At 44.3% G+C, this 14,874-nt stretch overlaps 1 protein-coding gene across 6 annotated transcripts in view; it reads left to right on the plus strand.

Annotated features, from left to right (window-relative positions):
* MCF2L2 (MCF.2 cell line derived transforming sequence-like 2) overlaps positions 1-14,874 on the plus strand; it is a 197,943-nt gene that overhangs the window by 16,769 nt on the left and 166,300 nt on the right. For 4 of the 6 annotated variants that reach the window (XM_076341282.1, XM_076341283.1, XM_076341287.1 and 1 more), the window contains exon 1: positions 5,794-6,108. The exons of the other annotated variants lie outside the window; for them this stretch is intronic. In XM_076341282.1, coding sequence (XP_076197397.1) covers positions 5,967-6,108 — 142 coding nt within the window. In that variant the 5' untranslated portion in view covers positions 5,794-5,966. Of the gene's footprint in view, positions 1-5,793; positions 6,109-14,874 lie in introns of those variants that run through there. 6 annotated transcript variants of the gene reach the window in all.

The following is a 14,874-nucleotide window of genomic DNA, read 5'->3' on the forward strand; positions in this document are numbered from 1 at the left end:
TATCCTAGGGGATGTGAAAGGAGTGTGTTTGATGTGTATCTGCCAGCTGAGAGCCCAATCAGTCAAAGCTTTGGCATTCAGAAAAGTCTAGGTAGGAGCTCCTTTTTCCTTGTGGACTGCTCAGAGTGACTGAGTGAACCTCAGTGCACAGACATGCAAACAGGAAAAAATCAATAGTCCCTAAAGCCCAATATCCCACCCTATGTAGTAACTGATGTTGAGTGTTTGAGAGATGGCAATAAAACATTGGAAATGCCTTTACTGTACTTTGTAACGTGAGAAGCTGTTTCTTCCTGTTCAGCTAGCATTTGGCATGTGTCCAAAAGCCCTGAGTATCAACAGCCCTTGTGATTCTTACAGATCCTATTTTTATCCCTGTGTCTTTCTGGTTCTCCTTTATCTGCTTTAAGTTATGAATTGCAACAACAAAAAAATGCTGCTTCTGTCGGGGAATGTGCACAGCTGCTCCTCAGGGAAAGAAGCTGTCCTGATGATCTTGGCCGCATGGATCCAGCAGCTGTTCTGCCCTGCCTGTGCTCCAGTGGTTGGTTGCAGGGAGAAAAAGGTGAAGAGGGAGAGAAAGAGGAACAGTGCAGTGCTCTGGATGCTAGCAAGAATCAGGGTTACCGTCACACTGGGGTGACTCAGTGTGTCACGGCAGAGCACAGGGAGGAGAAAAACATGATCCCATCTTAATGTCCAGATACTTTCTTCTCCAGCGCCCATGCTGCTGCTGGAGGGCAGTGGCACAAAGAGTGTGCCTGTGCATCCACCTCTCACTGTGCATGCTGCATTGGTGCTAAGGTGATCATCGTGTCTAGGAGTGTGGGAGAACGGTGACCTGACACGCCCAGTTTTATGGATCACAACCTTCTCTGGGTTACTTAGTATTTCTCTCATCTTTTCCTTTTGCATTTACTTGTCTTTCATTTTATTCCCGACTCTTTAAGCCAAGAGCTGTGTTTTGGGTATGTGTTGCACAGAAAGGCTCTTAGCCTCACTTGGGTCCTTAGGCATTTTCATGATCAAGGCTGGAATAACTTGGCATCCAAGCCTAAACCCTGGATCTAGCTGCTCTTTAGCCCTGTGCCAGTTACAGATTGGTAACTTTGGGAACCTGTTTGTTGATCTTGCCAAGCAGATGCCCAGCAGGACAGAAATGCCTTCTGTTCTTGCTGATGTGCTCTTAGCTGCAGAGGTCAAGAAAGCTAGATAAAATAAACCCTGCAGGTGCAGCAGTAAGTCCTGCCAACTGCTTGGCCTATGAAGATTCCACTCATCTCTTGATCTCCTGGGCAGCTTCTCTAATCCAGCAGTGATGGCACTGGCTTTTTTTTTTTTTTTTTTAATAATGATGGTAACGGTCCTTGATTAGCCCTGGATGTCTATACAGCTTTGAGATGGCAACAGAAGTTCTTTGGCTAGGTTGTCTTCTGATCTTTGCTATGCGCACTCCTGCTTTTGGCAGCTTGTGTGGGAGTAAATGTGCACCAACAGTGGCAGAGTTCTTGTTTCCCACTGCTGAAGGTGAGCAAAAATGTTTTGCTCGTCAGTTAGGAAATCACTTTAAGCAGATCAGTGTAATGTGATTCTGAAGCCATATGGCACTGGAATTAGTGCCTTCTAGTGCAGTAACTGCACACTGTAATTGCAACAGTGCTGTATGCTAAAAGTAATTTCAAGAGCAGAGATATTTTTTCCTCTGCTCATTCCTTTTAACTCCTTGGGGCTTAAAACAATGCCTGGGATGTAGCCCTTTATTAAAAAAGGAGGGGGAGGGAATCCTGGTCTGCTTTTTATTAGTGGGAAGAAAATAAATGGAAGTTAATAGGAAAGACCAGTTTCAGTTTCCTAGCTGAGCAGTAGAATGGATGTTACCTGTAACAGCACTAAGTGTGCTCTGAAAATAAACCTTCACCTCAGGCTGCTGAAATGCCTTGTGGCTTATCAGATTCATGATCTGGACGGTGGGGAAGGCAGAAAGAAGGTCACGGAGGTATATGCAAAAGGAATGGTGTACTTCAGCATAGCTATCAAAGAACAGTTCAAACTTCAGATAAAACATCACATAAAATATAGGAAAATGTGAAGCTGGGGTTTCAGGAATGAAATATGGATTTTTTTTTTTTCTTAGCTTCTATGTACATCAATCTTATAGCAGCACTGGATTTAGATTACTTATTTCTCAGCCTTATAGAATACTGTACATAGGTGGGGGAGCTGTGGGTCTTCATGAATAAATAAGATATTTATTATATCTTTATTATATCGTGCTGATCTCACTGTTTGGGTTTTTTTTTAAATCAGTGGTGGATAGGAGAGGCAATTTTTGATTCTCATCTACTAAACTTTCTCGATGGTTCTTACAAGGCTCTGTTGGAAAAGAGATGTCTGTTTCCCCTCAATTGTTTTAATGACTGTGTGGGGTAAGTTGCAAACAGGGAGTGTTTTACAGTATTTTCTAGCTGCCTCATTTACACCTGCAGCAGAAGCAGACTTCTCTCCCTCCTTCCTCTGGCACATAAATGCTGTTCCCAAACTCAATTCTTGACTCTTCAAAAGAAATTATGCCCAGCATCATTGAGATCCAATGTGTTTGTTGCATGTTTCATGCTTAACAGTGATACCAACCACTGGAGCACTGCTTTTTGGGGCAGAAGCATATTATTTCATGAGAAGAGATATGGGGCTTAAACGGATTTAACTGAGTTGACTTTAAATTTGTAGCAGTCCTCTGGCCATACAGTAATTACAGCAAGCTCCAATTCCAAGGTGAACTGATATTTCTAATGCAACTAGAACTACTGCAGTTCCTCAGGCTCTTTTGGTTAATGGCATCTGAGGATATCTGGGTGGTTGGGGTTTTTTTTTCCCATTTCTGATGACATGTTCTTACGTTTATTTACTTGCTTATTGATTGACAGATGAACCCAGATGATGTTGCTAGGCAATGATGGCAATTTATGAGCAGAAAATGTCCTCTTCCTTAGCTTTTCCAAACATTTTGCTATGGCTGTCTGGAGCAGTAGGAAAGTAACTCCCTTCCATTCTGTGTTGTCTATGGAGAAGACCCAAGGAAGCATGCTTGCCATTTTCTGTACCTGCTCCCTCCGCTATACTCTTCTGCATGCGAAGAACAGTAACTTGCTTTCAGTCAGACTGATACCTTTTAGCTAACGGAGGAAAATTGTGAAGAATCAATTATTCACACTGAGTGCACGTTTGGTAAGATGTTACATAAAAGCATTCCTGCAAGCCAGCCCTTGCAGCAGCTCCGGTGCAGATACATCCAGTGCCGTACAGAAGAGGTAATTTGTGTGGTAGGAAACAGTGCAAGTCTCTTAGTGCTCCCATGTCAGAGGTTTCCGATACGTGTCAGGAGAAGCTAGCCCAGCTGCTTGTGAAATGTGAATGAAATGAAACTTACGGGAGAATAAACAGATCCTTCTGTCCATCCATCCTAGTCCTCACAGCACAGCACTCAGTCCCTGAGGTAAACCTTATGTGCCCTGTTGCTAAACGTGTAGCAGCTACAGTCAGCTTATTTTTTGTCAGGAGCTGGGTGATGGCAGTGGTAGCCCAGGCATCAGAGGTGTGTATTTAGCATTGTAATGGATCAGTGTTTCGTAGAGAAAGACTGAGACTTAGATGATTTTAGATAGTTTTCCTGGTGTGTGCTGTGGCTACCTGTGCTTCAGAAGCTCACACCTAGGGCAGATTTCTTCTTGCACTCCACTTCCAGCATCAAGTCTCCCCCCTCGGAACAGAGTGTCTCACAGATCCTCCTGTTGCTAAGCCACGTGGATACTGGTGGGAACAGCGTATGCAAGGGAGGATGGCAGACAGAAGCGTATGGTCACAAATGCTGGATTCTCCCCCATTGTGTATCTATATATGTGCAAGGTTGAAGTGCAGTTATTCTGTGTATGTCAGACACACATGAACATATTGTCAGAAAAGCTTATTTTCCAAGGTACATCATGTTTGCCTGTGTATGGAAGACACCTTGAGCCCTTGTAATGAAAGAAAAGAGGATGGAAGAAAGGCTTTAAGATAAAACTGCTGGGTTATGTTTCTAGTTTTCTTATCTCATGGTGATAGTTTTCTATGAATTAATTCTGCCTTCTGTGCCACTGCTCCCTATCTGCAAAATATTGCAGTCCCCTGGGGATTTCTCTATGGAAGTTCTAATAAATATTTTACAAATGCTAATGACTCAGGTCACCCAACATCATTGTCCTTGCTTTGCAGGCAGGGTTTTGGCAAAGGCAAAGAGCAGGAGGGTGACCAGCTTCACGCCATGCAGCAAATTGGGGGGGAAGGGAGCACAGATCTTTTACTTGAAGAGTGGAGATCCCCTTTATAGCTTCCTTTCATCAAAAGGAGATGTCCTGGGACTCACTACTTCCCAGGTCTGGTAGCTGTTTTACTGCATGGTCAGTTTGTGTGTGCTGGATTAGGGAGCTGAAACAGCTCACTGTGTGGCTGGGGAGCAGCGGAGCTGGCAGGGGAGAAGTGGTAGAAGTTTGTGGAATGGGGAAGAAGTAGGGCTGAGTTGACTTCTGTATGATTCGGCTTACAGGCATTCATGCCTGTCCATCTAGTTATTCATCATTTTAGTAAGGGCATCATGTAAAGCTTTTTTCTCCTGGGCACCTTTGTCCCCTTTAGTTCATTCTCTGAATTCTATTAATTAGGCTTCTCCTTTCCCACTCCGTGTCTAGGGTTCAGCTGTGATCTGAGAGGGCCATGAGCTGAACAGCACTGGATGCAACTATGTAAAGTGCCAATAGGTGGTAGTGCTTGAGGCAGAGGAGGGCAAAGTCTCTCCTGGCCTATGCATAAGATCCTTGCAGGAAGCTTGTTCTGTGCTCAGGTCCCTGCAGTTGAACTCTGGGTTGCAGGTCAGCCCTGATTCATTAGGTTCTCATTGTATTCTTTGCACTGTCACCAGTGCTGGCCTTGTGCCTGTTCATGCATCTCCTGTGCAGTCCCTCCCGACCCCAGGGAAGGCTCCTTTTTATTTCACTCATCAGGATTGAGTACTCTCTGCACTCAGTTCCCCAAGTACTAGTTTCTTCACAAGGTGCTCTGATCAGTGATTTGTATCACAGTAATTGTTAAAAGGGAAAAAAGTCAGCTTAAATACCCAGCACTTTCAAAGAGAGATTTCTAAATGTATGTTTAAGATCTCTCATTTTGGTGTCAGACTGATGGATCCAACTTCTTTTTAAAAAAATTTGGGTCGGGGGTTGCACAGCTAGCAGAGCATGTCTGCCAGCAATATTTCCCTGTTGTCATCCATTTGCTACTCTGTTCATTTAGATTATCAGATCTTATGAGCAGGGACCATGCACAGCAGCAGAGGGCTTTTCTGTACAGTTGCAGCCTCCCAGTACCACTGCCAGACGTATGAGTAATTGGTTGAGCAGCTCTGCAGAGCAGTCTCCTTGCACCGTCCAAGCTGAAATGCGGAAGTAAAAAAATCCATTCTCAGTGATGAAGAATCATAAAATCATAAGCCCGAAAGGGACCAAAAATCATGAAGAAAACCCTTTTAAAGAAAAATTCTTTGTGAACATATCTGGCATGCTCTTTAAGAGACATTCTGTGATCTTGCAACGTGCTTCTGGCATCTTCTCTCTTCATTGTCGCTTATAAGATAGCTTTAAATTAATGATAAGGAAGCCGTTCAGGGCATGGGCTGTGCTGAGGTTCACAGCTTTCATTCTGAATGAGAGAATAAAGTAAACTGATATTGAAAGCAAGGAGGGAGAAACAAACACAGTCAGTAAGCCTATAAAAGTCTTAGCCAATTGCAATGGCGAACATCCTGCTGGCGAGGGTGACCTTGAATGAACTAAGTGGGATAAAGTCATCAGCCTGGACTGACGGCTGAAGAATCAGGCTGGATTCCAGCAAACTGAGAGAGCAGATTCCTGACAAGAGTCTCCTGAGCTGTGGCAATGGCTTCCCGGTGTCAGAAATGTGGACAACAGGTGCCCAGGAATCCACCTTTCACTGCTGTCCGGATAACAGAAGGAGAAATGAAATCTTATCATGATTTTATGGGAGGATGCATTAGACTGGAGTGCATGGCAAAGAAAGGTATGTGCAGCATTTTTAAAAGAAATAGCATCTTCTCTTAGTGGTAGCTGCATTGCATTCCTAGGAGATTTGCAAAAAGATACTATTTTTCTAATGCTTTCTCTGAGGATTCAGTGGTAAAGACAACTGGCTGGATTTGGATATTAACTCAGGTATGAGTGCATCATTTGACTTGGCTGTGTATTTCTGGGATATTTGCAGTGATTTGACCTAGAGGAGGTTAAAATGAATGTTAGACTCATTCTGAATAAATGTTTATTTCACTCGGGTGTTAGACACTGAGGTTTCTGTAAATGGAGCAGGTATTTGCTGCACCTTTTTGAAAGGAATGTAAGGAGATGGGGCAGTAGTATCATGACCCAGTTGACCCTGTCACCCTGTGCTCCTAAATTACTATGTAGAAGGTCAATATCTTTCTCACTGTAAAGATTCTGGTTTCACTGTACTCATAACAGAAACTTGGACTATCGAGCTTTTTGTGCTCTGTGTGAGTCAGTCTGGCTACAGGGCAGTATTCCACTCTGAGTGGGTTGCTAGTATAAGATGCTGGTATCCTGACAATTCGTGCTAATTGCATGTTAACTCTGAAGTGGAGTGACGGTAGTTGAAATCTAGGCTGTTGACTATCTACCAAAGTGTTCTATGATTCAGCAATCTTTTCTCTATGTGTCACCTGAGAGGAAGATTAACCAAGGAGACCTTTGGTTTCCTTTGCTCTGTTAACTTGAATAAATACTTAGCAAACCTCAAATCCAGAAATTTATAACGTGTTCACTAGTACGTGACAAAAAGATCCCCAAAAGCATGCAATATGATTGTACTTTCAAGTTGAATTGTTTGTTATGATTTAATTAGCTCTTCAGCAAAGAGAGTTGCATTCAATCTGGTAAATCGAGAATGTTCTGCAGAAAAAGAGGTGGACCAGAAGCAGGTCATCTGCTGGCAGCTACTGCTTACAAATTGGAGTTTGCAGATGCTTTCTTTAATAGGGCTCTAGTGTACAATGCCAGGGTTTGAAAACTGCAAAGCCAGTCCATTGTACCTCTGCTTCTGTCGGGCATCTATCCGTGCTGATTTTTGGGCTCGGTGCCTACCTACGCGTTGTTGTATTTGGCTGACCTTTCGGTAACACTGATGTTTCCAGTTGCACTCTTTGTAATGAGGCATTCTGAGTTCAGCGTAGCATGGCAGAAATGTCTGGTATCTGAGTAAAAGACAGAACAGAATTAATTGAAGTTCCTGAATCTTTGATCAGGTGCTTCCAGGTTGCGTACGGCTCTGGGGGCCCGTGGGCCTGCTGGAGGCAGAGCTCAGGCATCTGCTGTTCTTTTTCTTCCTTTAGGTAGAGAGGGGAAGAGCTTTGCCATGGTTACTGTTCCCAGGGAAACACCTTCCCTGCCTCTCATGTTGAGAGATGACCTGGCATAGTATTATGGGTGAAAATCCCTTGGAAAATCATTTTCTGCTAGAGAACAGATAGTGTGTCAACTAGTCTGAGCCTGTTGCCATTTTGTGAGGCAGAAAGTATCTTTGCTGCTTTTGTTTTAAATTCGACCAAAGAAGCCACAGGAGGGGCAGAAATTAGGTTATTGCTAGGGGCAAGGTGTCTTCAGATGCATGCATTAGAGCTGTGTGAGCTGTGAGAATACACCAGTGACAAGTCTGCATGCAGTGGCCATGTTAGAAGGGGACTAAGGAGCTGGCAAGGTGGCATAGGAATTCATAACACCACCACTGCCTGGGTTCTTTTCTTCTGCTCTGAACTGACTCTGACCCTGTACTCATCTCCTGTCTTGTCTTGGCCTTAGTTTTCTTATCTGTAAAGTAGAAGCAGTGGGAATTACCTGCCTCCATAGTGGATCCTGATGACGTAGCTATGACTATCCTTTGAAGATGAGACCAGTTTCCCTTTGCAGTAGGTGCTGCATAAACACAGGGGAAGAAAGATGATCTGTCCCAGAGAACTTGGGCTCTGCCTGCCCCATCTTGCCAGTCCTTTACTACGAGCAAAGGCTTGTTGACCAACTCTAGGCGTGGATGCGTGCCTTTTTCTGAGGCTGGCTCTGTCTGCACATAGTGGCAATGCAGGATCATGGATCTCTGTGGCGTGTTCTGACTTGACTCTCACTTAGGGGTACCCTTTCTGCAATGTAAAGATCCAGCTGGAGTGTTGTTGGGGGCTAATTGGCTAGTGCTTACTGAGTACTTCAGGCACTCCAAAGTATGAAGCATTTTTCGCATACAGACCACATCTGTGGAGCCCTGTGAATAATCTATGGCAATTTTATCTCTTGTACTAAATATCATAACTAGAAGCAATGGAAGGCACACAGGTAACTACAGCAGAAAGAGGCCACGTGGTTGCAGTCAGGCCGGCAGGTAACCTTTGATCAGCAGTACCCCATAGCAAGCAGAGCTCTGCCAAGCTAATCCAGTTCCTGGATCATGCAAGTTCAAGGCTTACTTTGAATCAATGTGATTTGTTTTGATGAGTGGTTAAAAGTGTGGTTGTAATCTCCTGTTCATGTAAAGAGATGAAAATAGTGAATGCTTACAAAAAGATAGTGCCGCTGTGAGGGGGCAGTTGAAGGGCAGTTTCCCTGTGGCCACGTGATGACTGCTCAGAGCTCCACAGCCCTGGCTCCCTGCAACAGGCAGGACGTTGATGTATGAGCTGGCCTAGGAGTGCTGAAGTCCCCTCTGGGGTCTGATGTACAAATGGTGCTGTTTTGAGTACCAGTATGTGACCTTGAGACTCTCTGGGAGCTGCAGCTCCAAGGTGCTATAACTGACAACCAAAGGGAAGGAGCCCCCAGAAAGCCAGGCAAGAAATGTGGCAGGGACTCCAGACCAGGGCTGATCCTCCTTGCAGTGCCCTCAGTTCCTCACAAAAGAGATAATGAAGCTGAAAGCAAAGCATGGCCTCGTCATGAAATACATCATTCTTGGACAGTAGCTCATGTGCCTTTTCAGCACTGACATGACTATTCATGTCACCCAGCTGCTGGTTCACATATTTTATGCTTGAGGACACCTCCTGCCAAAACAGCCCCCTCTGTCCCCAGATGCTCTTAATTAGCCTGCCTTTTTGTGGTGCTGAAGTCCTCCAATGGGACAGCACAGATACTGGGGCTTAACATGGATGGATGAGCATTGGCTGGTTAGACTATGTTTCTGCATGCTGTGGAGCCTGAGGCTGCATGCAGATTATATATTTTTAAGTGAATAAATGTGTGGTTTTTATCTGCGCTCTAGGCTGGTGGCTGTGTAAAACAGGGTGATGAATCTGCAGACACTAAGGAGTATGCAGTTCATTACTGAGACTATTCATGATATTGCTGTTGCTGCAAAACCAGGCAAGATCCTCCTTGCCAGTAGGATGTCTCTTGTGCTAACAGAGTATTTCTGATTTTGTCCTTCTGTAGGACAGAGGAATGCTGCAATTCTGTCTGTCCAGCAATCATGGGCACTTGTTCTCTGCCCTAGTGCTGTGTCTCTCTTACTGCTGGAAATGAAAAGCAGTTCTTCAGATCTATCTGTTCAGGGAGGAAAAGGGACTGAAGTATTGGAAATGGCTTTAGAGCAGTTAAGGATTTAAAGATAGAAAACTGCTTCTATGGCGCTATCTCCAGAATGAAATCCCATCTGAATGAGATCAGACTGAAATTTCATGGACTTTTTGGAGCTTCACCACCTTCAACAGTGAAATAAATGAGAAATGCTTTCCTTTCCCACACAGCTGACCTTTCTACAAAGGTGCAGGTTACTGGGGAAAGTGACTCTTTCATGTGAGGACTGAAATCTGCAGTGTAAGTGGAAGGTGTTTCTAAACCCCTTGAGACTCAGTCACAGTGCCTCCTTGTGCATTGCTCAGAATTCTTCTTGGTTTATTTGCATTCAGTATCTATTCTCCTCTTTAATGTAAAATGCTGCCTAGGGAACCTGGGATAAATTTTTTCAGCTGGCTCTCACTGCAAAGAAAATAGCTAAAATAAAATATTCTGTTTTCCACAGAGGTTTTTCTGAGAAAAGATCCTTATCTTAGATGCTTGTGTCTCTCTTCACCTGTTCCCATTGATATGCAGCCTGCTCTGCTGCTATTGAACAATACTGAACCCTGTTTACCTAATCAGAAAAGTCCAGAGAATGGTGGTGAAAATAGGGAAGGCATAGCTTGATTTCCATTTAAAAAGAGTTTTGAGAGAGAAGTAGTACTGAGAAGATCAAGAGAACAAATTCTCAGAGGGCAAGTTATAGCAGAGGCCCTCTGGGTATTTATATTTTTCCCTTCCTCCCACGATACCAGAACAAGAAACAACTCAGTGAAATGGAAAAGCATTAAACACAGATAGATAGATTGCTGTAATTGGTAATGTTTTATTAACTTGTGGGACCACAAGATAATAGCTCAGTTTGCTTTTTTTGTATCGCCTAAATTGTAGTGTAAACTGTTTGGGGAGAAGATTTCAGGGGAAAATGGTGCTGAATGTACTGGGAGGTTGGAGCGCATCTGTGCAGAGCTCTCACCCTGGTTATGCCCACAGAGCTTATTCTCCAATTTCAGCCAGTTCTGCCGCTTCAAGCCCCACTTAAAGACCCACTTTAGCTGTGCTAGTATGTTGGTGTTGTGTACAAATTCTGTTGCTGCTTTATTATCTGAATCTTGCTGTGGATTAGCCTGCCCAGTGAGGTTTCTAAGCCATGGACTCTCCTCCTTCACCACCTGAACGTCATCTAGTAGAATTACTGGTGCTCAAGTATAAAAGAATGATAAATAAAGCTTGGTTGTAGCAGCCCAGCTTCCTATATATGAATATTTGAACTATGCCAGGTGTCTTGTTGCACAAATTTCTGATCCTATTAGTTCATTCCATTTCTTAAGGGCAAAAAAAAAAGAAATCCTCCAGGCTTTTACAACAGACAAGAATTATTGACCAAACATTTCTTTTTTCACCTTTTTCTAACCCAGGATGTCTCAGCAACTTTGTTCTGCACAGAGACAGCACTTTATTCATATTCAGAACCTGTTCCTGTGAGTCATTAAATTGGGGATTGCTGAGTTCAGGCTATTTGTCTAAACCCTTGAGTCACCACCTTGATACAGTGTGCTGCTGTGGGGACCTCTAAGGAGCAAGGGTCTATATGGCTGAAGATCTGATTATGAAATTGGGATGCTGTTAATTAGTAAGGTCATCCTCTACTAGCATTGGGAAAAGCTGAGGTGAGACGGGAAGAGGTAAAGGAATGGGATACTCTGTTCCATTTTCCCTTGACTTTACCTCTAGACTCAAGAAGGGAGATCTGCCAGAGGATGGATGAAATTGGGGGCAATTATCAAATTTTTAAATCAAAACCGCAGTGAGAATCAACGGGCTGGAAATTAAAGTGAGAGCTTTGAAACACAAGCCAATTTCTTTGTGTTAGGCCAGCTCCAGGGGAAACAGTGGATTTGCAGTTGCCTGGAGTCTTTAACATAAGATTAAAGAGCTTTCTAAAATGCTGGTTTAATCCAATTTCTGTGAACTTCTTGTGTGTTCAACAAGTCAAACACAATGAACCTAGTGGTGCCCCCTGGTCCTGCAGTGAAAGAATCTGGGAAGATGATCTCTGAGTTAGAGGCACTCAGGTATGAGCCATTCTTTGTCATGCTTTTGGAGAGCCATACCCACAGGTGTGAACACATGAACATATGGGGCCCGGTGCTCGGATGGGGCAAATTATTTCAGTGAAACTGGGGTGTATTTAGCAACTGAGGATTAGGTCCTTGAATTTTTTTTTTTTTTAAAGTAAACTTCCATATGCACTGCAGATGCTTAACAGTAACAAAACCTGAAACATCAGTAAGTATTACTCTATTCCATATGCTGTATGCTGGTGGGACAATATTTGGGTAGTAAAAAATATTGTTCCACTGACAGAGGCACAACTAAGCCTTTTGAGCTTGATAAAGACTAATTATGCAAATGAAAAAATGTCTGACACTTGTAAATCTAGTTTATGAAACTGAAAGTGCTGTCTGATGAGCTTTCCTTTGAGCATGCAGTGGACCGAGAGGAATTTCTTGGCGCCCCTTCTATGGTGAGTTCATTCCTCTCCTAGTCTCAGGAGTCAGCATAGGTCAGCCATTTACGCTCACTTGCAGAGTTGCATTTAGTCTTCCGACTCCACAGCTGCAGGATCTGCTACTTCGGCAGCATCTCTACACACAGGGTTAAAATGATTTTTAGAGTGTGATTATCTGGCACATTTATCAGCCACTTACATCGATGTGATGCTTGTCCGTAACGCTTTGGAGCTTCTCCCGCCTCTGCTGCTAGAGGACGAGTCTCTGCAGGAAGGTTCGGAACGCTGCCCGGGAGAGGGCAGTGCACTACAGCAGACCCTGGCTGGGGAACTCTGCGGCCTGTTGTGGGGCTCCCGCCGGAGGTGAGCTGGCTCTCGGTGCGTAGCTGGGCTGTTGTCCGTTCGCTGTCCGCAAGCAGAGCTGGAGCTGAATCTGCCACCCACAGCCTCCCCTCCAGAGAGCAAAACGCGTCTGGAGTGGGAGACAGATTTTTGGTTACATGTGGACATGTATAGGCAGCAGAGAGTAACGTTACACACGCACTGGTAAATTCATTTGTTTAGCATGCAGTTTAGAAGAGGCTGGGGAAAGAAAGTGCAATGTAAAAACATGCTACGCATCTTGCTGCTCTCCTAGTCTACCTGTATCCACCTAGTGTCTGTCTGTAACACTACAGGTGTCTTAAGCTCTCGTATCTACTTTGTACCTAGCATGGCGATGCTCTGCTTTGGTTTGGCATTTATCTGTAATCCTGTTAGTTTTCTCATGCTATACTATAAACGTTGTGATAATTTGTGTTGGTTGGCTGATGGGGGAAGGATGGAAACAGTGAGTGTGTTATTCTTAAGACAGATCCACTCCAGTACCCTATATGTATAGACAACTTTGGTCTGCTCATCATTTTACAAGTGGGGAAAACCGAGGTTGGCTGGTGACCTGGATTCCTCTCCCTGTGCCTCAATTTCCCTATCTATAAAATGAGTGACACTTGTCTCTTTTTAGCCTGACTGATGGCAGGACATGTAGCAGAAACAAGATGTTACTACTGCATCATGCATTCTAGCGGACAGCTGCTCTGCTGTACCCTAGGTAAAGAGTGAGTGACCTGTATCTAAATTTACTCAGCTGCTGGGGTTTGTGGTAAGACAAGGGCAATTTTATCAATAAACCTAATGCTAAAGTGATGACCTGGTATTGCTTCAGACAGCTATAGATGCCATGTTACCATTGTCACACCAACATGAAAGCACATGTGTACTTTCTTCATGCACTGTGCAAACTTGTGTCCTGAAGAATTTGTTGAACTAGATATGCAAGAACTGATTACTCCCCTGTCAAAGAGCTGGCATCATGTTTCCAACCAAATTCATAGGTCTCGTGCAGTTTTCTCCTTTGTCTTTAAACGACAGTACTATGCTTTGGTGTGTGGGTGTGCCATTGGGATAGTACTCCAAGACAGCTATTCACAGCAGCTTGGTTTCCCTTGGCCCTGAATACTCTACTGTTTGAAGTTATTTTAACAAGAGCCCTTTCCATGCCTTAGTCTGAGCAAGTGAATCTGTTTTGTCTCTTGTCAGGATGTACCTTTGTTTGTGCTAAGCTGTGAATGCCTCCAAAGTGTCTTAAGATTCTGAGTGGAGAGCTGCCTGGGAGGGAAGAAGCTAGCTGTACCTTGGGGAGGGTTAAAGCCTGGGTATGGTGTGTGTCAGAGGTCTCTGCTGCGGTTTGCGTTGAAGCAGTTACTAAGCAATTTGTGCAGTCTCCTCCAGGAGAGCGTCAGCTCTTTGGTGCACCGTTGGTTAGATCCAGGACTGCTTCCACAGAAGGCTGCCTCTCTCCACCCTCCCCTCTGCCTCATGTGAACTCATTACCACAGCGGGACTGCAGAGAAGCCAGCCTGCGACACAAGGGAGGGCACATGCTTGTGAGTGTGTATGGGTCTAAAGGGGAGGCATCACGCTTTACAGTGTGTTTCTGTTGCTTTTTCTAATGGGCATCTGAACTGAGATGGTGGTCATAGCTTGGAGAAGGCTGCTGGAGGGGTGGCTGGGTCTCCTTGGACAGAGAGGTCGTCTATGAGTGGTATTTGTCCTGTTACTCAGATATATATTCAGAGTGCTGCTGGCGGCAGTGACGGCTGCTATGGCTCACTGTTTGTCTCCAATGGCAGTAACCAGGGAAATATTTTTGAGCTAACTGGCCTCTGTTCAGGAGTGAGCAAGAAAACAGTCCTTCAGCTCCTGAGCTGGGTGGTCCCTCAAAAATTATGTGGATAGGCGCTAAAATGATTTTGCTGGATGCAATAGTTCAGAGCAGAGCCAGTGGCTGGAATTTTTATGAGATACTCTTTCAGCTGTGAAACTGTCTGCTGGCAAGCTCTGGGGAGGAAAGCATGAAGTCTGCCATACAGCCTGCCGTATCTCTTGATTAGCTTAGTGTCCAAGTATTGCAGTGAATGTATTTCAGCTTTGCAGTTTGCCACATGCGGTTTTTGTTATTCATGATGGATTTCAACATGACAGTGTGGAAATGTGAAACCTTCTTTTGTTGCGTTGTTCTCTGAGCAGGAATTTGTGTTCTAACAGTCCAGTATTGTTGTGAAGCACAGCTTTTGGGAAGAAGACGAATTACCTTTTCTCTGGCAAAAATCAGAAACCATCAAGAAGTGTTTACTACTGAGGGACTAGGCAAGGGGCTGTGCC

Source organism: Aptenodytes patagonicus, chromosome 6 (genome assembly GCF_965638725.1).
Source record: "Aptenodytes patagonicus chromosome 6, bAptPat1.pri.cur, whole genome shotgun sequence".
Classification (NCBI taxonomy): Eukaryota; Metazoa; Chordata; class Aves; order Sphenisciformes; family Spheniscidae; genus Aptenodytes; species Aptenodytes patagonicus.